Source organism: Lutra lutra, chromosome 13, assembly GCF_902655055.1.
Source record: "Lutra lutra chromosome 13, mLutLut1.2, whole genome shotgun sequence".
NCBI classification, from domain to species: domain Eukaryota; kingdom Metazoa; phylum Chordata; class Mammalia; order Carnivora; family Mustelidae; genus Lutra; species Lutra lutra.
Window position 1 is genome coordinate 57265196 of NC_062290.1, and position 26761 is coordinate 57291956.

The 26761-nt window shown below is 44.4% G+C and overlaps 1 protein-coding gene across 1 annotated transcript in view; it reads right to left on the minus strand.

Moving 5' to 3' along the window:
• B4GALT1 (beta-1,4-galactosyltransferase 1) overlaps positions 1 to 26761 on the minus strand; it is a 53156-nt gene that overhangs the window by 19630 nt on the left and 6765 nt on the right. Inside the window, exon 2 of the mRNA XM_047700487.1 lies at positions 3035 to 3270. Coding sequence (XP_047556443.1) covers positions 3035 to 3270 — 236 coding nt within the window. The remainder of the gene's footprint in view (positions 1 to 3034; positions 3271 to 26761) is intronic.

Consider the following 26761-nt stretch of genomic DNA (forward strand, 5'->3'; position numbering starts at 1 on the left):
CAGATATCATACAGATGATTTTCTTTACCAGAAAGGCGGAGCAAATTTCTTCATGATTCAGTTATCTGGAAGTCAGATCATACTTTCCCAAAGAAATCATCAGGGTAGAGTTGGAGCAGAATAAATAAGATTAGCTGGGGGAGAGAGAGATAAGGAGGAAAAGATTTTCCTAAGGTGGAAAGTTAACCTTTAGAAAAGAAGGAAAAGATGGAGAAGCAAAAAAGACATGGAAGGGGGGTGGTGAGATAATGATACTGAAAAGACTAGAAGGGAAAGAAGATGTAAATACGTTTGGAAAGCTAAAAATAAAATATTTCCAACGTTAAACTGCAAGTGGGAAGAGACTGGGGGGTGGTGGTCTCAGTTCCTAGGGAAGTAAAGAGGTAGGCGGGGTGGGGGGATAGGGTTGGGGGGAAGGAGGGAGGTATTGGTTTAGGCCTGCTTTCCCCAAAGTGTAATTCAAAGAACATTCATTGCTTGAGACGGTTCTTGGAAAACAGATCTCCAGCCAGCCGAGCTCAGAAAACACCGGGTGCTGAGTAGCTTTGGAGGCTGTAACAGACACCAGGACACTAAAGGTTCTGCAGGAAGGAGGCCTGCTTCCCATTGTTCCATCTAGCATTTCTCAAATGCCCGTGGCCTCAGAGCTCCATTGCAGAAAGCGCACCTTGGAAGAAGCCCGGTCTTACGCAGTGGCCGGTGTGAGCCAGCACAGCAGTGCCACCGGCCAAGCCGGCTTGCTTGGTGGTTCCGCCAGCTTGGACTGGGGCAGGCAGGAGCATCTAGCTGGTATAACATTTTCAGAAACCTGTTGTGTAAAACCTGGGAAACATCTTTACAAATTCTGTCATAGGAATTTAGGAACATGGCTAAATTTCACTGGTCCAATATTTGTTTTGATTTTATAATTAAATGGGGAAGTCTTCCATTCTCCTAAAATACAACCTATCTCTACCTTAGCATCCTTCCCTCCAGTCTTCCTTGATCTGGGTCACCTAAATTAAAAAACTCAGCATCACCACGAATTCTTTTACCCTCCTTACTCAAGTATATATTTTAATCTAATTTATATGCTCTCTAGCCCACAGTTGTCCACCTTGTGTGCACGCAGATTGGGGGAGGCCATCAGATGCTTTGTGTAGTAAGCCCTGATAACACTGTTGTCTACAGTTTGTCAGTCATCTACTGGTATAGTAACCGTCGAAGAGAGGAAGGCAATGCAGCTGGCTTGGCTTATTTTTGGTGATCCCTACTGGCTCCTGGCAATGATGGCTTCCTCTTCTAGGCACTCACTGCCATTGCTTTAATAATGTTTCTGAATCTTGCCACGATCAACATGTGTTCATTGGCATCAGATAAATGTTCCTTGATGATAGGGGTTTTCTTGAACAAATACTGGTTGGATTGAAGTGGCTTGGATTTTATAGGGCATTTACCTATTCTCTCTCACATTCTCAAGTATTCTTCTAAGATGATCCACAACTGTCTGGCTGTCTTGCCTGCAGATTTTCTCAGGGCCTTGGTCTATGGCCCATTTGGTCAGGGGACTTAAAGAGCCTTGAGGGGTTTGCCTGCCACCTACTCCCCCACCTTGAACTTCAGTTCCCTTTTAGCAGGGCTGTTCTGCTCTTTCCTACCTGACAGACTCAGCTCCTACACCTGGCCCTATCACCTCTTCTGCTTTCCTATCCCTGTGGTCAACTTTATCTCTGGGAATATGCATAACTTCTTTCTGCATTAAAGCTCCTGTTCACTGGCTCCAGCTGAGATGCCCAGGTGTCCCTCCAGGCCTTAGAATGTAGTCTGATACCCTGGTTCTTCCAGGTCACTCACTTGCCTTCCTCTGAGTTTCCAAAGCATTTGGCAGCCACCATCCAATCACATACTATTTGGGACTGTTAACAAATTATTCCCTAGAAGGGTCCCACTTGCCACTGTGGGGAAGGAAGCTTCTAGACAGATAGAACTGGGCAGGACCTTACTTCTTTAGACTCTCTCTGCAGCACAATGTCATGGCAGTGCTCGGAAATGGTCAATGGACACACTGCTATTTCTAACTTCCCTCTGGTCCCAGGAAGGCAAACAAAAGCCCTCTACTTTGACGGAAGCTGTCAACTACCAACACTTTTACTACCTCAAGCAGCTCCAGAATTTATCTTGAAATGGACAGTAAGTCTTTTAGAATGGGTATACTGTCCTCTTCAGATGAATTTCAATGAACTTTAGTATACAGACAGGGTAAATGTGTTATTCCACCTAGTAAGTTATAAAATCATGAATTTAGGTATTTATAATAAACTCAAAACACCAAAGTTACACTTCTAGAAAAATAATAGTGCTTCTCAAACAAACTGGAAATCAGCAAAGTTATTTTTTAAAAACTACATTCTAGATCAATCTGATTCTCCAGGTCATGCTGATAAAGGCTAACATGTCTTCCACATTAGTTTCCTAAGCATGGCTAAGCTCAACACACACAAATCAGACATGCAGTGAGCAGCTCTCTTTTCTCAGACCCAGCCCAGTGCACATGATGCTCAGTGGCCTAAAAATTCGATTTCCCCAGCCATTTTGCTGGGGGCTGGCATTCAGGCCTGATCTAAGGGTGATATCTCCAGCAGGTGTCCCAGAAGATACGTTAGACTAGATAATTTCGAAGCTGCCTAAAACTCTGACATTTAAATGAGTGTTTTTATCTTTTTTTTTTTTTTTTTTTTTTTAAGGAAAATACACAACTACCCAAGGATGGGAAATAATCAATGCTCTACTTTGGGAGAATGAGGATTGTTGTTTCTCTCAATTTTGCTGGAAGTGCACTTGCAGCAAAAAGAAAACAAAATACCCCAGCAAGCAAATACCCTTGCCCAAAGAGCAGACAGGGACAAGCAAGTTGTATGGTATCTGGTTTATCTGCATTGCCTAAGGAGGTGAGGCTGGCGGGGTTATAAAATGTTACACTTCTAGTATCGGATTCTTTCTCTCACCCCTCATTACTCACATACTCCCTCCCTCACTCCGTCTTCCCAGACCTCACCTGGTTGATAACATAGATGCCGTAGTCTAACTGCTGACGCTGTAGGATTGGGTGCAAGTAATACAGCCAGTACTTGAGGTGTTCCTGCCGGTTACGGAATGGAATAACGATGGCCACTTTGTGGGGAGAGATGCAGTTCTTGGGGGTATAGCGGCCGCCCACCTTCACCTCTGGGTTCTGTTTCTCCACAAGCTTCAGGTCCACAGGTATGTTAAACTCGATCACCATGGGGCCGACTACAGAGGTGGAAGGAAGGAGAAGTTAGCAGGCTACAGTGTTCCCCCAGGCCACAGCCTCAGGAAACATATCCTCCTGGGAGGCAGTGTGGCTACGAAAAAGGCACTTATGTCCAGCACTAGGACAACCAACCATCCCAGGAAACCCCTTAGGCCCAGGCAAAGCTGGACAGCTGGTCACCCTATGAAGCACACCCCTGCCCAGGACCCACTCCCCTGAGATTCTAGGTTTCTCAGCTCTAACTGGAAAGGGAGTGGCTGCTGCTCAGACTTCCTGAAAGGTTGTTTTAAGGATCATAAAATGGATGAGAAAGCACTTTCTCAGAAATCCTGAGGTGGAGATCTAACTTTGCTACCTCCCAGCTGTGTGGTCTTGCACAAATGATGTCCATCAATTCTCTGAACCTAGTCTAGTTGGGAAAAGGTGTGTGTGTGTGTCTGTGTATGTGTGTCAGGGAGGATGGTGTTGTGGAAATCAGCCTCAAATCGGAAGGTAGCAAGGAGTAGTATGAGGAACCCATGTCACAGGAAGACACCTGATGCACATATTTAAAAAAACTCCAGGGGTAGGGACTGGAGGAACTGAGACCCAGAGCAGACTATAGGATGATGAGAAACAGCTGAAAAGAACACCAAAGAAAGAGGCTTAGTAGTAAGTATTGGTGGTAGAATAACAAAGGAGATGAGAAAGGGAGAGAAAGTTGGAGAGGACCACCAAGTTTCTATCTTGGAAGAATACGGTTCCAGATGAGAGAAGTAAATTAGTAAGAGAACTCTTGACTTAGAAGAAAAATTGATGATGTGGATGGTGTATTCTGAGGTAGTGATAGGGTAGTAGTAGTGGGAGAGGCCAAGGTCTATATACAGATACAGACATGGTAATCCTTGTTTCTAAAGTGGAGCTAGGAGAGGACTCTGCTCCTCAGCTGGGGACTGACCCTCTTGTGGCATGCACAGTGGAGGGCAGGGAAAATTTGACAGGCCCAGGAATACACAGGAAACCGGGGACAGAGTCAATACTCAAACCCAGGGCACCTGGGTGATTAGGCATCCGCCTTTGGCTCAGGTTATGATCCTGAGGTCCTGGGGTTGAGCTGTGAGTTAGGCTCCCTGCTCAGCAGGAGAATGCTTCCTCTCCCTCTGCCTCTGTCCCTCCCCGCCATGTTCGTGTTCTCTCTCTCAAATAAATAAATAAAATCTAAAAATACAAAAAACAAAAAACAAAAAAACTCAAACCCAGAGCCCCAGTATTCCCTGTAGGCCAGACTTTCTCCAACCAGGTTCCAGGAAACAATAATTCCAGTAAGATGCTCAATGGAAGAACATGTCACCGGGTCAAATAAGCATACTCAATCTTAAGGCACACCAAAGGCTCTGAAAAGTTGTGCAGTCAAGAAACCCCCTTCACTTTATATAACCCACCATTTCCCAAACTTATTTGGCCATAGAACCACTCGAACAGGGAACACATTTTGAGAACTGTTACTCTAGTGTAACGAGATTGACCTGTGAAGCCAACTAGCCATGAGAACAAAGGCAACTACAGAATAGAGGTGGGAATGCTGACCACACACTGGGAGCAAGCATGCCTGAAACATGCTGGTGAGATCCACCCGAGGCCCACCACACATCACTCCTTTGCCCTATTTGTTCATCAGTAACATGTGATGCTCCAAGCACCCTTGTGCCCAGAAATCACTCACCCTCTTGAAACGAGCCCCAGAAAAAAAAGTTGTGATTCTTGCTCCTCTTGATTGTCAGCAGGTGCAGACTCCCCATTTCCTTCTCCTCAGCATCCTCTGGTACTTCTTACACCTTCCCTCCCTCCAATGCTGACTCAGTTCCACCATCACTAGACCCATTCCCACCCATTTATTTTCTTCTGAGATGCAGATCTGATCATATCACTTTCCTGCTTACAAAAACAAAACAAACCAACCAAACAAACAAACAAAAAACTCTGATGGCTCATGGGCCCTGGGCCCTGCAGTCTTTGACAAGGAAGGCTAAACCTCTCAGTTTGGCAACAAGGCCCTTCAGTCAGCTCTACTTCCATCCCCATTCCAATAAACCATGCCTACATCCATACTTGTCTCCTTGCCAGAAATGCCCTTCCTTCTTTCTTCTAACAACAAACTTTTGCATTTCAAGACAGACCGGAATCTTCAAATTAATAATAAGCCCCAGTCTGCCTTCATCCTTTTGCTCCCTTCATTACCAGAGCTCAGAAAGCAGACGTCCTGGTGCGGGGGCACAGAGGCCTCATACATCAGTCCCTCACACAACTGACCCAGTTCCAACTCCTCAGGATGCCCTCAGGTGAGTAGGTACTATGCTCCAGGACTAAGTAAGAGGTCACCTGAACCAGTTTTTCTCAAACCCATCTGTCAGAATCATGTGAGGCAATTCATAAAAAATATGGAATCTCAGGATGCTCCATTGGGGAATGACTTGGCCAATTTGCGGAAGGAGATAAATCACAAGGAGCCCAGGTGACTGGACAATGGGGAGCTGAACCTCTCATCTTTGTGAGCTTTGGGGCTTTCATGGAGGTAGCCCTTCCCCATAAGGTCCATTAGGCCTGGGCTGCTCGACCCCAGCAAAGCTTCTGGGAGGCTCTGCAGCCCAGTGTACTTGTGAAAAACATGAAAAGAAGATCATCATCTTCTCACTTCAGAGGGCCCCACAACATCTGCAACCCCCCGCCAACTCCCTGTACCCCACCCTACCTCTAGTTCTGAAGATGCTGCTAAACATAACTTCATTTTCGGGAACCCAAGAGGCATCTGGACTCTCACCCTACTGACTTGCTCATACCTTCTGAAACCAACCCAGAAGACAGGAATTCACAAGTGGTCTGCCCAACCTCCTGAAAGCAGACACCTGTGGACTGGAAAGCATCTTAGTTTTGCCTGTTGGGGGGTTCCAAAATGGTAGTACTGAGGTAGAGTTTCCTGGTAGGAGAAAGGCTGCCTGGGCCCTGGTTGAGCTCTACTAGTGACTTGCTGGATGGTCTTTGGGCAAGTGCCACCCACTCTCAGGATACTGGTTTCCCATCTGGAGATTGTAGGGATGGGAATCCAACCAGCACCAAATGAACTCTTATTCAACACCCCACCCATCATCATCTATAGCCAAACCTGCCTGTTCTCCAGAGTTTCCTCGGCAACTGACATCATTGTCCATCAATTCTGGGAGCTGACAACCTAGGTGGTCCATCTTCTACTCTCCCACCCCTTCCTGCCCAGTACTTCCTGGGCACCTGTGTGAGACTGTGTGCCCAGTGGGGAAGGGGAGTGACGGACGGCAATTCCTGACCTCAAGGAGCTCCCTGATGAGGGTGTGGCAGAACCTAAGGGAAAACTACCCTGATTTAAAGCTGTCTAAGGGAATCACTCCTCTAAAGGCTTCCTGTGGGGTTTTATTACTGAACAGCCTCTTTTCAGATTCCTGGTCCTCTCTGGGCCCTTCTCACAACCCCCATCATGTCTACGACACACCAAGAGCACTGCAATCCCCAGTCCTGCTCTCCGTGGCAATCCGTGCCCCACCTGCTTTCTCTGACGTGTCCACAGCCCCAAGAGCCCTGGGGCTCACACCTGAGCTGGGTCAGCCCTCAGCAACCAGCGGGGGCTGCAGACCTGGAGCCAAATGCTTCCTGGGTCCAGTGCCAGTCAGAGGCCTCCCTGAGGGCCCTGCACACCCCTGCCATGCTGCAGAGGCCGCCCTCCATGGCCTGCTTGGCGCTGTCCCAACAAGAAAATCCAGAGAGCTCAGGCTCCAGGAGGGCAGTGGCCAGCTCTGCCCAGAACCACAGCAAACTGCTATCAGATCTCAGAGTCACTGCCAGGGGCCTCCAAGAGAAGCAAAGGGAGGAGGCTGAGGGCTGAGGGCTTCATGACAGTCCTCACACTGAGCCAAGGCTCCCTTGCTGTGCGGCGCATGGTATCTGCTACCATGGGCCCTAGGCCCCGCTGGGCTGGCTTGTGTGCTTTCTTGGCTCTGGGAGCTGGAAGCAGGGTTACGTAAGCAGCTGAGCAGATGTGAGCCTGTCCCCGGCTCCCCCAGCTAAAGCCCTGCCACGTGGGCCTCTCGGCTGGGAGTCCAGGTCACGGCCTTGCGTGTAAGGCGCTCAATCACTTCAATGTGTGAGCTCGACTCAGACAAATTCCACTGCTCCCTTGCCCGGCACAGCAAACCCAAACACACACATGCCCCTCCATCAAAGGCCGGCTCATCTAGAGGCAGGCCAACAAGGACTCCCCGTCTCACTTTCATGCTGGCTGAGCCACTAGTTCATTCTTCTGTCCTCAGCCAAACAGGCTGGAACATCTAGTCACCACTTCCCAGTTGACCGGCCAGTGGCTCAGGATATGATCTCTGACTTGATGCTGGGTCATGACAATGTTTCACCAGCCTGCCACGAATCGGTAAAAGTAAAGACAATGCACACTGTTCTTCATTAAGCTAAGTGTAACCAATGTATCAGAATGCCCTTTCTTCCAAAGTCAAGTGCTTCTCACTCTAAATGTTAAAATGTCCTTTTGTGAAATGATCATGGTGGATTTTGAGACTCAATTGATTTATTTTAATTTTAATTTATAAAAAATCCATACTTGACAGCCAAGGATCTGGCCCTAAAGTTTCTTTGGAAAATTTCCTGGGTGATGAAACTGAAACACATGGGAACTGTGAGACTATAGGCAGTACCCAGAACTCTGTGGTCCTCAAGTTGGGGTGCCAGCATGTCTTCCTTGGCCAGGCCTCAGCCCCAACAGTGTGACATAGTGCCTCTTCAAGCTCTCTCCCCCTCAACCACAGAGCTCATGTGGGTAGGCCATTTTTCTCTGTACCAATCTTCTGAAGGCCAGACAGGCACTGGATGACAGGTCTTACCAAATCCCCCAGCTTGAGGTGACAGCTGTCTGCAGTGGGCCCGTGAACTCATGGTACCCCTTGTGACCCCTCAGATTAGAACTGAGAAGCACCATCTACTGCCCAGAGCCAGGCTGCTAGGTGCCAGGGAGGCAGCAGCAGAGCTGGGTTAAGAAGAGTTCTTTGCTCTGGAGGGGAGGGAGACCAGCAAACAAGGGTGAGGATAACAGTGCTGAGAACAGCCAAAATGGCACAAAGGAAGGGGTGTCCACTCTGGTGCCAGAGAAGAGAGTCAAGGAAACCTTTGCACAGAAGCAGCTTTTCTCAGAGAGGACTCATCAGGCAAGAGTTGTGGCCACTTGGCTGCCACGGACACAGAGTATACCAGCAAATCTTACCTGAGTGGACAGCACACAACTATGATACAAGCAACTAAGAGGCTTTCGATACACTTCCAGGAAACTTGATGTAAGAGCAGGGGACAGAGAGCCACCAGAAGGGACTTCTCAAATCTCATGTTAACCATTACTTACCAAATTTTAAAATCTAGCTCACCAAGGCTTCACAAGTATTGGAAATGATTTATTTCTTAAACCAGATGTTCGTGGTATTTTTCTTTATACCTTTGCGTCTATCTTTAAAATTAAACAATAACTATTTTAAAATATAAACCAAGAAAGGAAGTATAACCCCATCTTTCGTCCCATTCCCAATAAGCAAGGGTCTTCCAAAATAAAGATTTCAAAACATACAATTCAGTGACCAGAAAAGAGGAATAATGTAGGGTTAATGCTAACTCAATATGTTTCAAGCATACTGTACGCTCAACACAATTTCAACACCCACTGTTCTTTCTGTCAACTTACCATCTAAGCCACTATTAGACCCCAGAGACGAAAACACTTTTTCAACAGGAAGCAGAGCACATTTGTGGTCTCAGAACCCTGCATTTGGGGGCACAGAAAAAAAAACAAAGTATTTGCTCAAAAAATAAAAGAGCCTGCCAGAGGAGGTCTACAGAGCACAGCCCAGGTGGCCAAGAGGAAGCTGGACTAATCGAGAACAGGGGCATTCGTTACTTCTCTCTCTATGCTTAGAAGTGGCCCTGCCATGTGCTTGAACCACCACACTTGGTAGGTCTTCCAAAATATCACCTGAAAGTGACCTGGCCACCAATGAACCATCCACGTCAGTGAAACTGCCCTTTCTTGCACTACTCTCTCCCCCATTAAATCTTCAAACAAAGGCCAAGTACTCTTTCTAATTTTATTTTTAAAGTTATTTGTTTTAGTAATCTCTTCACCCAGCATGGGGCTCACGACCCTGAGATCAGGAGTCGCATGCTCTTCTGACTGAGCCTGCCAGGCGCCCCAAGGCCAAGTCCTCTTATTTGCTACTGCACTGGCTTTCAAAATGCTGGTGAGGTTTCCTTCTACTGCAGAGGTTCAGACTGTGGAGTGCAAGAGCAATCATTTGGGAAAGCACACGAAACTGCAGATTCCTGGCTTTTACTCCCCAGAGTGCCCCATTTGGTAATTCTGGGACTGAGGTCCAGGACTCTGCATTTTAACAGCATTTTAGATAACTTTGACATGTGTCCCTGGACTATACTTTGAGAATGGTGGTTTACAGGTTCACTCACTAACCTCCACCTCCCTCTCACCACCATGAAGGTATTTAAGAGTGGGTACCCCAGTGGCTCAGCCGGTTAGGTGTCTGAGGCTTGATTTCAGCTCAGGTCATCTCACGGTTGTAAGATTACCCTGCATTGGGCTCTGCGCTCAGTGTGGAGTCTGCTTGAGGATTCTTTCTCTCCCTGTCTCCCCCTCCCCCACTATTCACGTGCGTGTGTGTGCATGCCTGCACATGCACTCTATCTCTCTCCCACTCGCTCTCTAAAAAGATCTTTTAAAAAAATAATAATAATAAATAAAAAAAAAGGAGTGTGTACTAAGAAAAACAATCTATACTCAGGAACTACTGTACATTTCTGCTCTCTGACAATACTTAGAATGTGCTTCACTTTTGGCTTTTGCAAAGGGACAGATGTAATAACTATGTTGGGCCACAAGGTGTGAATATCTACATTTTAACTCTTCCCCAGTCTTTAACTTTCTAAGTCACATTTTCTCTTTTTCTGATTTTATTTATATCTGTCCTTTTTACAGTACGTATCCTTAAAAGCTACATCAAAAACCTTTGTGAGAGAGGTAAGGTAACAATCCTTCAAAGTTCAAACCAAATGTCCCCTCTTCAAAGCTTTCCCTAAGCCCCTGGCATGAACTGGTCCCCGCTCTGCATGCCAGAGCGAACTCCATGTAAAGTTTACAAACTTTATAAATCAACACAACAAACTTTACAAGCCTACACTAGAGTTCTTTGAGGTGAGGGGCCAGTCTATCTACCTACTCCCTCTATTAGACCCTCCTCTCCTTGAGGGCAAGTGTTGTGTCCCATTCTTTTCTGTCCTTGGGACAGTTTCTGGTAGAGTAGGGTCCACAAATGTATCTTGACCCACACAGCACTTGTTCAACTGTGGGTTAAGAACCAGAACTAACAGGGCGGGGAACCATCTGGTGTTTGATGTTTGAGAATCTAGATTGTTGTCCTAATTATACATCTATTACCAAGGCAGCCAAGCCCAAAAACACTCTCCTTCCTAGGCTCTAAATATGCCTTTATTTTTTTAAAGATATTATTTATTTATGAGAGAGAGAGAGAGGGCACAAGCAGGGGGAGCAGAGTCAGGGAGAAGCAGGCTCCCAACTGAGTAGGGAACTGGCTGCAGACTCGATCCCAGCCCTTGGGACCATGACCTGAGCCAAAAGTAGATGCTTAACTGACTGAGCCATCCAGGTGCCCCTAAATATGCCTTTTTGTGTTCAGGTATAGCAACTGATTTGTGATCTAGAGACACAGCCCCCACCCTCAACTTTAAAATGAGTTTCCTCTGGGTTCTAGGCCTATAATTTAAGACTTTGTGGCAGTCGACAGCCTAACCTAATGAAAACACTGCATTTTCTCATCTAAACCTCACACAGCCACATGAAACAGGCTCTTCACCAAAATACCATTTGTTCCTTGAGAGAATAACTCTAAAACTCAGTCTGATGTGGGTCATGAAATCACCAGAAAAGCCTTGAGTGGTCACTCAGTCCAGGATTCTGTCACCAAGAGTACCAAGGTCTAAAGCTAAGGTAACAAAGCCAAAGTCAGATTCCAACCCCTTGAAGGGTCCAGATCTACCTCAAACCAGAACCCTGAAGAGTTCTGGCAGATCAAGGCTGGGGGACCTTAAGAATTATGTTTCATGAAATCTTGCCATTTGCGACAACGTGGATGGAACTAGAGGGTATCATGCTTAGCGAAATAAGTCAATCGGAGAAAGACAACTATCATATGATCTCCCTGATATGAGGAAGTGGAGATGCAACATGGGGGGTTTGCGGGGGTAGGAAAAGAATAAATGAAACAAGATGGGAGAAGGAGGGAGACAAACCATAAATGACTCTTAATCTTACAAAACAAACTGAGGGTTGCTGGGGGGAGGGGGGTTGGGAAAGGGGGGTGGGGTTATGGACATTGGGGAGGGTATGTGCTATGGTGAGTGCTGTGAAATGTGTAAACCTGGCAATTCACAGACCTGTACCCATGGGGATAAAAATACATTATATGTTTATAAAAAAATTAAAAATTTAAAGTTTAAAAAAAAAAAATTCTGTTTCAGGGGATGCCTGCTTGGCTCAGATGGTACAGCACGTGACTCCTGATCTCAGAGTTGTGAGTTCAAGCCTCACATAACGCTTTAAAAAGTAAAATAAAATAGAGCACCTGGGTGGCTCCATCAGTTAAGTGTCTGCCTTTGGTTCAGGTTATCATCCCAGGGTCTTGGGATCGAGTCCCACATCGGGCTCCCTGCTCAGCAGGGAGTCTGCTTCTCCCTCTCTCCCTCGGCCGCTCCCGCTGCTTGTGCTCCTTCCCTCTTTCCCTCTGTCAAATAAATAAATAGATCTTTTCTAAAAAATAAAATAAAAGAGAGGAAAAACAAATAAAAAGGTAGAAAAAAAATTTTTTTAAAGGATTATATTTCAGCCCCAGGGCTGTGCATGAGGGAAAATGAAGGACAGAGGAAATGAGGCTTTCTCAGGACACTCCTGGATTGGCCAAAAAAAAAAAAAAAAAGGCCATCCTTAAGAGAATGTCAAAAATTCCAGGTAAAGGCCCTATTTAAAAAGGTAAATGTCCATAAAAGGCGAAGCTGTGGAGACAAAAGTGGTTGCCTGGAGCCAGGGTTTAGAAAGAACATTAAGGGCACCTGGGTGGTTCGGTCATTAAGAGTCTGCATTTGGCTCAGGTTATGATCCTAGGGTTCTGGAATCAAGACCCACATCAGGCTCCCTGCTTAGTAGGAAGCCTGCTTCTCCCTCTCCCTCTCCCCCTGCTCTGTTCCCTGTCTTGCTGTCTCTCTCTGTGTCAAATAAATAAAATCTTAAAAATAAAAATAAAAAATAAATAAAAAGGTAAATGTCCACAAAAGGCTAAGCTGTAGAGACAAAAGTGGTTGCCTAGAGCCAGGGTTTAGAAAGGAGATTAAGGTGGCTCAGGTAGGTTGACTGTGGATCAGGCCATGATCTTAGGGTCCTGGGATCAAGTCCCACATCTGGTTCCCTGCTCAGCAAAGAGACTGCTTTTCCCCTCCCTCTGCCTGCCGCTCCCCCTGCTTGTGCTCTAACAGATAAATACAATCTTAAAAAAAAAAAAAGTCATACTTATCTTCTCCTCATTAACTCATTAGGGTTCTGCTGTTCATGGATGTATCTACACGGTGGACAGCAAGTCACAGCACACACGTCCCTCTGTTCTCTCTCTGCTGTGCCCACCGACACTGTCTCAGAACCCTTCTTAATCTAGGGCTCCAGGGAACCACCAACTGATTCAAGGTGACATAAAAGTGAATCTTACTTGACTTGATTGATCTAAACCCTTCTCAAGCACATTTCTATACCATACATGGCCATGGCTGTGGAATTCAGTGGGGCAGGAGAAGCAAGGAAAGAGCACTGGGAAACCTCGAGGAGGCCCCAGAACTGGGGGTGTGATGGTACACTTCTGTCCTGGCGTGACCCAAGGAGAAAGTTTCTATCCACAGTGAAACCACAGAGATTGAAGGCCCTGAGGTCAAGAAACTGTGCTGGGGACCACAGACTTTTAAAGCCCAGTAAACAGGTTCCCAGTGTTGTCCTCCAGGGAAAATTCATCCCAGGAGGAATTTCTGTTTCGTTTGGTCCTGGCCCAAAGGAAGATTTTCTCCTCACTCAGCTCTTCTCCTTTTGGCTTCCCTTCCTGCCTTCCCCCTCCCTCTGCTGGAATTTGTGCAAATTCTGGAAACTGTTCCTGCCCACAGTTATCACTACCAGGAAAAAGTTCCTAAGTTGGCTTGGGAAGCCAACTTGCCTGGGAATTCTGTTAGCTCCAGGAAGATCTTGGAGCATCTCTCTCATTTTAGAAATAGAGCACTTCTGCAAGAGAAGATAAGAGCTTCTCAAAAAGAATTAGAATGATTTAGGCCCGGTGTTTTATTTTACAACCTCACCCTCCAGACAGAGGCTGTCTTCCTGCCTCTTTTGGGACCTCAACTCTCAGCCCAGAGCCAGTCACCAGTCACCAGAGGCAGCCCAGAGCCTACCACTTGAAGACTCCAGGCCTATGATGGTAGGAACCACACCTGCTTCCATTCCTCTCCTGGCTACTTTCCCCTCCTCGGGATGCAGGGGAGGAACACTTTGCTCTGCACCTTCCTAGGCCATTTGTTAGATAAGATATGAAAATCTGACACACGGGTGTACAGGAACCAAATTCAGTTTCTGAGCACCAAGCAGCACACCAGGAAGAGGCTCAAATCCCTACTCTACCTCTGAAAAGCCACAGGCAGGTTTCATGACCTCTGCACATTTTCAGTGATAGCACTGTGCCTAACACAGACTAGGCCCACAACATACGATTGCTGAATATATACATATGACTAATACTTACACGCAGGCCTCACACTCTAAGAGCTAAAGTCATTCTTAATACAACTCAGTAAGAGGCTAAGTCATCATAAAGACAGACCATTTGTTGAAGAGAATCAGCTGAGTTCAGCTAAACTAGCACAACCAAAATGCGGAGGAACGAAGAGTATTGATAGAGTTATAGAGAAAGAAGTTCTGGTGAGAGACTGTACAAAGAGGAAACAAAGGGTCTGTATTCAAAAAAAAAGGTAGCACAGGCAAATGAACAGAGAGATGACAGATTAAGATCCAGAATCTGCAACGTTTGGGACAGGCAAGGGATTAATATCTAGGATATATAAGGAACTCCTGCATATCATCAAGAAAAATGTAAGAACACCACTGAAGAAAACAGGCAAATGATGATAATGAATAAGCAATTTACCAAAGAAGAACCCCAAAAGCCATTGAGCATATGAGCATCTGGCACAGAGAAGGGCAAGTTAAAACAAGACCTATCCCAACATACAGATTCACTTGGCCAAAAATTAGAAAGCTGGTTAATGCCACGTATTTGTCAGAAGTACAGAGATCCCCATGCTCCGCCAGTGGAAATGTAAATGATGGGTGGTCATTCTGTTCTGGAGTAGTTATCTGGCACTCCCGCATCAATACAAATATACAGCCACAGGTCCATCAAGGACATGTAGAAGGCTATTCTTTACAGAAGTATTTGTGAAGACAGTGTTGGGACGCAGTGTGGGAATCTATCCTTATGGGAGAAAGAAAAATTGGGATGAACACCATAGACACCCGATGTATACAGAGCAACATGGATGGACCTTAAAAACAAGGGTGGGGGGGCGCCTGGGTGGCTCAGTTGTTAAGCATCTGCCTTCGGCTCGGGTCATGATCCCAGGGTCTTGGGATCGAGCCCCACATCAGGCTCCCTGCTCGGTGGAGAGCCTGCTTCTCCCTCTCCCATTCCCCCTGCTTGTGTTTCCTCTTTCGCTGTGTCTCTCTCTGTCAAATAAATACATAAAAAACTCTTAAAAACAAAAACAAAAACAAGGGTGAGGGGCATCTGGGTGGCTCAGTCAGTTAAGCATCTGACTCTTGGTTTGGGTTCAGGTCATGATCTCAGGATCCTGGGATCAAGCCCCATGTGGGGCTCCCCACTCAGTGGGGAGTCTGCTTGGGATTCTCTCTTCTCCCTTTGCCCCTCTCCCCACTCTTGTGCAAAGATTTCGGAGCGCTCACTCTCAAATGAATAAATACATTTTAACAAAACAAAAACAAAAACAAGGGCGAATGCCTAGGGCCTAGTTCTTGGTTTCTAAATACCATTCTCTATTAAAAAGAACTAGAGCTTGTTGGAGAAGTTGCTGATTACAGGGCTGAGTCAGGGAATGAACAAGAGGGCCCTCTATCATCTTGCTGTGCCTAAAAGAAAGTGCTCAAAGAACGAAAGGATATGTCAAAAAGACACAGGAGCCACCCTGAAGGGGACCTCACCAGCCAAATCTGGGACGATCTAAGCATCAAAATAATGATAGTAAAGGATTATGAGCTATTGAATAAGGTTAAGAATCCACAAGTCTGCACTGATATATGAATTAATAGGGGAGAAGGGAAAGCTCTTTCTTATAGGAAAACACCAACTAATAAACACAGAAGGAATGACAGAATGGGATCACCAACCACCATACCAAGAACTGATTCAGAGAAGAATCATCAATAGATGCTAAAACCAAGTGGCTGAATGTTTGAAGAATAACTGGGTATTTACATAATCTCAAGCAAATTCCTATAAGGTATTTCTTAATTAAAGGGGGTAAAATAGTAAACTTCATAATAGAGAACTAGCAAACACCACCATAATGAAATGAGCGAAGTTCACATTGCCAGTAAGAAACAAATTGATAGCAGGTGTCTCCATACATGATGCATTAAAAAGAACTCAGAATCACTTGAATGGTATTCTTGTCAGAAACGTATAGCCTGGACCTCATCACAAGGAAACATCAGACAGACCCAAATTGAGGGTCCTTCTACAAAATGACTGGCCTATACCCTTCAACAATGTCAGTATCATATAACAGAAAGACTCAGGCATTGTTCCAGATTAAGAGACTAAAGAGACATGACAACTGAATACAATGCATGGTATTCAATAAGGACATTCTTGGAGGACAATTAACAAAAATCTTCATAAGGTCTGCAATGAGACAACAAGAATTTTTCTAGGTTGATTTCCCGATTTTGATCAGTATACTATGGTTTTACAAAAAATTATTGTTTTTAGGATATACATGTTGAATATTTAGTGATAAAGGGGCATAGTTCATTATCTATCACACACATATGTACATGAGTTGAGAGAAAAAAGAGGGAAAAAAAAGGCAACTATAGTGGAAGGTTAACATTCGGGGAACTTAGGGGATCCCAGAGGATATCTAGAAATTCTCTGTAAAATTCTAGCAACTTTTCTACAAGTTTGAAGTTATGTCAGGCTTTTTAAAAATTAAAACAAAAACAGAAGAGGGCAAAAAAATTAGAATCAGAATAAACTGTAAAATAATACCACTTACATAAGTTAAAAATACAGGTACAGCCAACAGGCACATAAAAAGATGCTAAATACAAATCAAAATGACAATAAGATACCACCCCACACCTGTTAGAATGACTAAATCAACAACACAAGAAACAACAGGTGTTGGTTGAGGATGTGGAGAAAGGGAAACCCTCTTGTCCTGTTTGTGGGAATGCAAACTGGTGTGGCAACTCTGGAAAACAGCATGGAGGTTCCTCAGAAAGTAAAAAATAAACTACCTCCGAACCCAGCAATTGCAATACTGGTTATTTACCCAAAGAATACAAAAGTACTAGTTTAAAGGAATACATGCACCCAATGTTCATAGCTGTATTAATGATTTACAACAGCCAAATTATGGAATCAGCCAAAATGTCCACCAATTGATGAATGAGTAAATTAGATATGATATATATATACATAATGGAATATTACTCAGGCATCAAAAAGAATGAAATCTTGCCATTTGCAATGACATGGATGGAGCTAGAGAGTAAGTAAAATAAGTCAGACAGAGAAAGACAAATACCCTATGATTTCACTCAGATGTGGAATTTAAGAAACAAAACAAATGAGCAAAGAGGGAAAAAAAGTGAGAGAGGCAAACCAAGAAACAAACTCTTAACCATAGAGAACAAACTGATGGTTACCAGAGGGAGGTGGGTGGGAGATCGGTTAAATCATGAATTTGTCATGATGGGCACAAGACGATATATGGCAGGGTTTAATAACTATATTGTACACCTGAAGCTAATATAGCACTGTACATTAACTAACTGGAATTTAAATAAACTTAAGAAAAATAAAATTAAAATTTAGGTACCTATGCTATATGATACATATTTATAGCATTCTGAAAGAGATACAACACTGGTAATAAAGAACATATCAATGGTTGCCAGGTTAAGGGTGGGAGGAGAATGTGATTTCAAGGGGGATTTTTTGGGGTGATGAAACTATTCTGAAGCCTTATTGTGGTGCTGGTTATACAAATATACACTGTGTTATAATTAGTAGAACTATATACCAAAAAAAAAACTTTACTGTATGTTAATCTAAAAAATGATTTTTATACATTTATTTATTTATTTCACAGTGAGAGAGAGTGCGTGAGCGCACACACGCAGTGGGAGTGGCAGGCAGAGGGAGAGAGAGGCGGGCTCTCCACTGAGCAGGTAAGGCAGCCCAATGTGGGACTAGATTCAGGACCCTGGGATCATGTCCAGAGCCAAAGGCAGAGGCTTAACCAACTGAACCACCCAGGCACCCCTAAAAAATTTTAATTTTTAATTAAAAATAGATATATAAATATAAAGCAGCAGCTCCAACTGAGCAAGAGAAAGAGATACACAGTAAACACATTAGAATGGTTGCTTGGGGTGGGGTTGGGAAATGGAAGTGGGAATGAGAATTAAATACAACAAAGAAAATAAAGCAAGCGAGTCCGTGATGATAATGGGCCATGAAATAAAGTTTGATGGCTGCATGGGAAGAAAGTACAGAAGGAAACAAATAAGGGAGTGGTGGGGATGGAGCTGGACGTGTCCTTCCAGAGCTGTACAGGGGAGAAAAAGCCCTGATGACTAAACTGAACCCTGGTCCCTAAAAAAGGTTTGCTACGCTGTGGGGATGGGTTCATGAGCCCTGACGGCCAGACATCATCCAGCACTATAGTCCAGCTCCCTTCCCTGCTCTGACTTCTCCCTTACCAGCTGTCTGATTTGATTACACTGCAGCTTCTCTCACAGTACTTCGAACAGCCGGAAAACTCTTAAGCCACTTCACAACAGTGCTCATCTTCCCAGCAAAGCAGCAATTTGGTATCCCAGCATGTAAGTAAGTCTCTTGGGAGTTTTATTAGTGAGTCAGCTGCCCCTCTGATCAGTTCTGGAGTCCTAACTCAATTTCTGGAACTTCAATGCTGGTTACAAATACATCCTCTCTCCATCTAAAACCAGACCTTGAACTATGGACAGCCTGCTGCCCTCTGGGCCACGTGGGCAACCAGCCAGTCACACATTCCTGGCAATACCTTTCTGGTATCAGGATCACTTTAAATGCAGTCAGTTCCAATTTCCTCCTCTAAGGAGTGAGGATAATAACGTGTTCTTTTCAGGTGGTAAACGAAGTATTGCATATACAGGTGATCCTTGAACATGGGTTTGAACTGCAGGGGTCCACTTATACACAGGTTTTTTACAGTACCATATTGTAAATGTATTTTCCTTATGATTTTCTTCACAAACAATCTTTTTCTCTAGCTTACTTTTTGGTAAGAATACAGTATATACTACATAGGAACTTACAAAATATGTGTTAACCAACTGTCTCTGTTATTGGTATGGTCTCCAGTCAACAGTAGGCTAGTAGGAGTTTTGGAGAGTCTGAAATTACACGTGGATTTTGAACAGCACAGCGGGTAGGGTGGGGGGTCAGTGCCCCTAACCTCCATGTTGTTCAATGGTCACCTGTATATACTTAGCACAGTGCTTAGCATTAACAGATATTCAGTAAGTATTACTTTGCCTTTTCCCCTGAATCCCTACACCTTCAAAGCCTACAGATTATTATAGCTCTGTAATTACAAGTGGCTAAAATTTCACATTTCTATTCTCACCTACCAGCATCAGTGATAGATTTGGAAGAAGAAGCTGAGACTTCAAAGGGCCTTTTGGGTATAACATAAGGTTTCTTGCAACACGTGAGGGTTGAACAGTGATTCTGTTCATTTTTTACAATCAGAACTAAAATGTTAAAGAGCCAGCTTAGAAGAGAATACAGAAGAAAAATTTTATAATCTTGGGATGAAGACCTTCCTGAGTGTAAAAGCAACTTGAAGTCATAAAGGAAAAGACAGATTTAAATACATAAAAATTTGAAATTTCTGTATGGCCAAAGATACCAGAGATAAAGTAAAAAGATAGGTGACAGACCATATCTGCAAACAATATATAATAAAGGAGTAATATCCATAATGTTAAAAGCTCCTCCAAATCTATTTTAAAAACTAATAGAAAAATGGGTGGTTCAGTAGGTTAAATGTCCAATTCTTGATTTCAGCTCAGGTCTTAATCTCAGGGTCGCGAGATCAACCCCACGTCAGGCTCTGCTCTCAGTGCCGAGTCTGCTGGAGATTCTCTCTTTCCCTCTCCCTCTGCCCCTTCCCCTGCTCACACACTGCAAGCACTCTCTCTCTCAAATATATAAATCTTAAAAAAAAAAAAAAAGGAAAAGAAAAATGGGTAAAAATATTAACAAGTAATTCACAGAAGAAATACAAATAAATGGCCAATGTAATGAACACATGAAACTTTGTTCAACATAATCAGTAATCAAAGAAACTAGTTAAAACAAGATACCACATTTGATCATCACATTGACAGATGTAAAAAGACTGCTAACTGACATAAATGTGGGAAACAGGCACTTCTCAGTGTTGATGAACACAAATTGAAAGGCAATTTGATAGCATCTATGAAAATGTTAAAAGTATATGGCCTTTAGGGGCACCTGGGTGGCTCCATCAGTTAAGCTGAACCCTACCTTTGGCTCAGGTCATGATTCCAGCATCCTGGGATCAGGTCCTGCATTACACCCCCTACTCAGCAGAGTGTCTGCTTCTCCCCCTCCTCCCCCCCACTAACTCATGCTTTCTCGCTCTCTAATAAATAAATAAAAATCTTTAAAAAAAAAGAGAGTATATGACCTTTAGATCTCAAATCAATAACCTAACCTTCCACCTTAAGATACTGGAAAAAGAGGAGCAAACTAAGCCTAAAACAAGCAGAAGGAACAAAATAATAAAGATCAGAGCAGAAATTAATGAAATAGAGAACAGAAAAACAACTGAGAAGATCCGAGAACCAAAAGTCAGTTCCTTGAAAAGATCAACAAAAATGACATATTTCTGGCTAGGAAAAAAAGAGAGAAGACTCAAATTACCAAAATCAGGAATGAAAGAGGGAACATCCCTACCAACCTTAGAGAAACAAAGAGGATCCCACGGGAATATTGTGAACAACTATATGCCAACGAAGTAGGTGGCTTAGGTGAGGTAGATAGATCCCTAGGAAGACACAAACTACCAAAACTGAAGAATAAACCAAAAATCTGGATAGACATGAAACAAGAATCTGAATTGGTAATCAAATAGCTTCCCAAAAAGGAATGCCCAGGCTCAGACGGCCTCACTGGTGAATTCTAACAGATATCTGAAGAATACAAATCCTTCACAAGCTCTCCCTCAGCCTAGAGGCAGTAGAGCCTCGATACTAACATTGACAAAGACATCACAATAAAGAAAACTACAATTCATGTATGTGTCAATGGACCTTAATAAAGCTGTGAGGTGCTTGGGTGCCTCAACTGGTTAAGCCTCTGACTCTTGGTTTTGGGTCGGGTCATTACCTCAGGGTCCTGGGATCAAGCCCCACATCAGGCTCCATGCTCAGCTGAGAGTCTGCTTTGGGATTCTCTCTTTCTCTCTCCCTCGCTCTGCCCCTCTTCCAGCTTGTGCGTGTACACTCTCACTCCCTTCCTCTCTCAAATAAATAAATAAATTTTTAATATATTTTAATACAGCTTAAAAAAAAAAGAAGTACAGATCAATATTACTTACTCTCTTTTATCAGACAGGCTATCTACAGACTCTGCCTAAGTTTTTCTAATAACACAACAAGCTCAGATCACTGGACACCCCAGGCTGCCCCCTCTGCCCATCACCCTTCTTTTTTTTTTAACCCAATTTATTTTTTATTCATTATTTTTATTAACATATAATGTATTATTTGCCCCAGGGGTACAAGTCTGTGAATCGTTAGGCTTACACACTTCACAGCACTCACCATAGCACATACCCTCCCCAATGTCCATAACCCAACCCATCACCCCTCTTAACACATCTATTCTCACCCTGAGACTCCATGAAACATCCAGTGCTCCCTCCATTCAATTATCTGTACTCTATGATGGCCTCTCCCCAGACACAGACAAAAAATATCCACCTGGAAAAGGGAAGACTGTGGAGCACCAGAGAATCATGGCATGCCTGACACATGGCAACACTCACTTCCAGCTCCCAGTGGTGTGGATTCAACAAGACGAAGGCCTCCATGAGGGTAGGTCTCTTCATGGGATCAGGCCACAGACTCCAATAAACACACTGGCTCCAGGCTAAACCCTATCCCTAAGTTGTGGTTATAGCGTCACACCTCTCCCTTATCTTCTTAGCTCTGCCCCAGGGCAGATGGAAAACAAAACAAAACAAAACAAAAAAGAAACAAACAAAAAAAAACCTGCATTTGGAGGAAATTTTACTCTGCAGCCTACTATATTGACTGTATGTCTTCTGCACCCAAGGGAATAGATTAGACATTGAACAAAAGACAGAGCACTGACATCACCACATACCTCATCTCAATTAATCATATCAACCTCTTGAGGTAAGAATTATCTCCCCATTTTACGCAGGAAGGAAGTATTGCCCCGGGCACCCCAGGAACAACATGCTAGACAGCAGCTCTGGCCTGACTGCAAATGGATCCAGGGAGCACCTTGTGAAGCTGCAGCTGGTTGCTGTGGAACGCAGCAGAAGAGGACAAGAGGAGCTACGAGATGAAAGGAGCAGCTGTCACAAGTTGAATGCGCTCCATCTGCTTAATTTGTAAACCTCTGGTGGCTGAAATCACTGGCTCCAAAGTCATGCTACTACTTACGCGGACCCCAGGCTGCTGTGTACCTATATAAGAGGCATGTGAAGTGGGTGGCCACAGATTCATAGCTATTGATCAACTTGTTTTTACCCAACATGACTTAAGTCTTTCCTCCTTTGGGCCTCATTTCTGGATCCCTCAAGCAGGGCTGTCAGACTGGACTTGATCCACATGGGTTAGACGGTCAGGTGCCCAGGCTAGCCCATTGGAACCAAACATGGTTTCCGGAGATGCCTGCATGGGGTGCTTCCAGACATCAATGCACCAAGTTTAAGACCAACACCATTTTGAAGCCAGGCTTGTAAAGCCAGGGTCTACCCTGATTCTACAGGTTTGGCTCCACAGATAAAGGAAGGAGGAAAGTTTCTTACCTTTTGTAAGTCAGCTCTTTGGCAAAGGTACATAAGGTGTTCAAAAGAGCCACCAGTAAGGCTCCTTGGTGGACACACCTCAGCAGAAAGGCCCAGACACAATGGTGCAAGGGAAGAGCCTCACAGCCAAGGTGGCCTCAACACCTACAGAAGGAACTTAACGCACACACATACGTGCAAGCTGGGGTTGTCAATGTGAGGCTCCGGACAGATCGGACTTTCCCTTGGTATCCATATTGCTTAAAAGCCAATGTCCCCAGCCTAGGAATTTACAGTTTAGGGCCTGTGGCTTATTCCAACCCTCCTGGAAAGCAAAGCGGCAATGTGAACCAATGTCATAAAGGTAACTATCTCCTCTAGCCAAATTCCTTTCTAGAAATTTATCCCAAGGAAGTAATTCAATGGAAGTGAAGAGCTAAACACAAGAGGAAATGTTCAAGATTATCTATGATTTAAAAACAAAGAAATACAAAAAATGACTATGATAGAGAAACCTGGAACACTGAATGCTAAGGGAATATAGGTAAGGATTTAATTTTTTTAAAGATTCATTTATCTATTTATTTATTTGAGGGAAGAGGGACAGAAGAAGGAGAGAAAGAATCTCAAGCAGACACCCTGGTAAGTGGGGAGCCCCATATGGGGCTTGATCTCATCACCCTGAGATCATGACCTGAGCCAAAATCAAGAGTCAGATGCTTACCCAACTGAGTCACCCAGGCACCCCTTCATAAGAAAGTTAGATAGCAGCTTGAAAAGATAATTAGGATAATTATGAATAACCTAACAGTTTAAGATAGCGTTGAATGAAATGAGCAGAATGCAAAATAGTTTCACACTATTACAACAGAGCAAAGTATGTATCTACTTAGAAAGTGCTGTAAAGTTTTGTTACAGTGATAGGCATATGTCTGGTTACAATGCTAACCAGTAGAATTATATTTTTTTAAACATTTAATGCGGTGATGTATTTTCTACTAAAGAACAGAAAAAAGGAAGAAATCCTACAAGCAAAGGCCAAAATCTTCACAAACAAGAACTATCAGTGCCATCAATTATAGATAACATATATTCAGAGCTTACTCAGTGTTAGGCATGTTTTTGACCTTTTTATGCCTACTATCTAAACCTCACAACATCTATGAGGTAGACACTATTGTTATCCCCATTTTATAGGTGAGGGCACTGAGGCACAGAAAGGAAAACATCTCTCCCGTATCACACTGCTAGCCAGAGTGATGAAAAGAAACATTTCCCATGCCATTTAAAAGGGCATTCATTTACTAAACTGTTTGTGCCTCCTTAGAAGACGAAATCCTCAACAAAAGTCTCACCAGGAGAGCCCTGGAAAGGGCAGTGGGTAGCGAGCTTCACAGGGAATTTCAGAGACCTTTCATGCTGCAGATATGACCAAAATTTCCACTCAAACTTCAGAGATGGAAAGAGGGACCGACAGAGTTGGGACTTGTCCAAAATGATGTAATAAGTTAGGAGAAGGACCAGAACATGGAATTCTCATACCAGTGACCTTTGAGGGTTGCCCATATGTCCTGCAGATCATGAACTCCCTCGTTCTATACCTCCCTCACCCTTCATTTTCTCTTCTTTGGGCCCTCAGTGTAGCTATCTTCAGCTTTCCCCGCTCCCATGGTCCCTACTGCACCAGCTTCTCTCTTTCATTATCTTCCTTTCACTCTGCCTCCCACTTCCTGTCCTCTCGGCCCTGCTGGTGACTGTATGCAGCAGCTGGGACTGCAGCCATGGACTTTTTCCCATGTGACAGCAACTGGAGGAAATTATAGTGCGTTCAACAGTAGACCCCTGCCCTTCCCAACCAGGGAGATTGTTCAAACACACTGAGAGACACAGAGATGCTAAAATCTGTGTTGGAAGAGAGGCCCTTCATTTTGAGTCTGGACCTAGCCCAGATCACCCATCTGGTTCTCTGTACCTTCTCAGTGCCCTGGGGACACCCACACTTCCCTTCTCTGACTACACCATATTGCCAGGGTCTGTCCATTGCTAAGTGGGGACCAGCCCTTGTTCATATCTAACTCCCATGCTTCAGATAGAATGGTTACCAACATAAGCTTGCTGAGTGAGCAAATCAGTCTTCATTCTCCCTCTTCCTTAGGGCACCTCCTGACTTGGGGTTAAGACTCAGGTATACCCACTCTCAGCCAGGTAGGGGCCCCGCCCAGGATGCCTTTATACTCATCTGAATGCCAGGAGTTACCTAACACCTCAATGCCAAGTCACCAAGCTCCTGTGACGCAAATACCATTTTCCCTAGACCCACCCTTAACTTGGAGTCCTACCCTGTTTTTTCAAGCTGGCTACAGGGGTGGTGTCCTTAGACACCATTGAGAGCTCTGCATTTTCAAGATGTCAAAGGCAAAAGGACATTATGCAAAACAGGAAGAAACTTTTAAAGAAACTTCTAAAGGCATTTTTTAAATGCACACTGTCATGGGGCCAGGCAATTAGTGAACCCCCTGCCAGGGCCCCTCCCCATGACCTCCAGACCCATGACCATACTGGTCATGCTGGTCCAACATGACCCCGCCCCTTCCCTCAGCGCAGCCTCCCCTTGAATCCCCAGACTCTGTGCCAAATGACCCTTGGCAGAGTCCCAAAGCCCAAGTGGCCCGCAGAAGAGGAGAATGTAGATCCGGTGAGAGCAGTCAAAGTGGAATAACTTCAAAGTGCAATGGCACCTTGGGAAGAGCCTGGCCTACTGGCCTGAGGCTGGATTGCTCAAACCACCTAACAAGTTCTGACTGAGTACTGGGCTCTACTGCTCTCTGAGGCTTCTCTCAAAAGCCATTCCTGGAAACCTATAAAGTCTCACGTGGTGGCTTCTCCCCAGATCTCAGAATCCCCTGGAGGTGGGTGTGCTGCACTGTTTGCTTCACAGTCCAATTTGCTAGCATGTTCCCACGCGGCTCTGTGTAAACAGTCCGTAGTGTCAACCGCACAACAGGTCAGCTAGCTGGTGTTTCCCCAGCACCACAGCCGCAGCACCACGGTCCACACAAGCCAGGGACTTGGCTGCTAAGGAGACAAATGGAGAAGTTACTGAGAAAGAAGACTCCTGGGGCATCATCCCCACCACTTCTGTTGACAACAGATTTCTGCTCAGTCCGATCCCAAGTATCCATCCTACAGCTTGGCCGTCTGCCGCTGCCCCAGGCACTTCCTGCATCTAGTTTCCTTTTTAATCAGAATTCTAGACACATCCTTCATTCAGCAATAAATGATACTCCTCTGCCAGCACGAAGTAAACCTGTAATTTTGAATGGGTCTATCTTTTTTAAGACTGGTTTTAAAACCTCTTCTCAAAAAGCATTCACCCTTTTTCCCCCCTTTTAAAAAACTCTACTCATGAAACAACCCAGAAAGTGCAATGCTTTATGCACGAATCTCGGAGGGCCACTAAGAAAAAACACAAACTACATGGTGCATGTGTGTTCAACAATAACAGAATGACAAAAGAAAGTTATAGCATATCCAGCTGGCAGAATGACACAACTTTTGGGGTTTTTTTTTTGTTTTTGTTTTTGTTTTTTAAAGATTTTATTTATTTATTTGACAGAGAGAAATCCCAAGTAGGCAGAGAGGCAGGCAGAGAGAGAGGAGGAAGCAGGCTCCCTGCTGAGCAGAAAGCCCGATGCGGGGCTCAAACCCAGGACCTGGGATCATGACCTGAGCCGAAGGCAGCGGCTTAACCCACTGAGCCACCCAGGCGCCCCAACTTTTGGGGTTTTTAAAGGTGTAGGACAAAGCTCATGAGAAAGAATCTTAAGTGACAAATGCTGGATACCAGGTTATCTATACCTATCTACACCAATCTATCTGTTTATCTATAGTCTTAAATATATACAAGAAAAAGACTAGCAGGAGATACACCAACATGTTTCCTCTAGATGAAAGGAATACAGACATGCT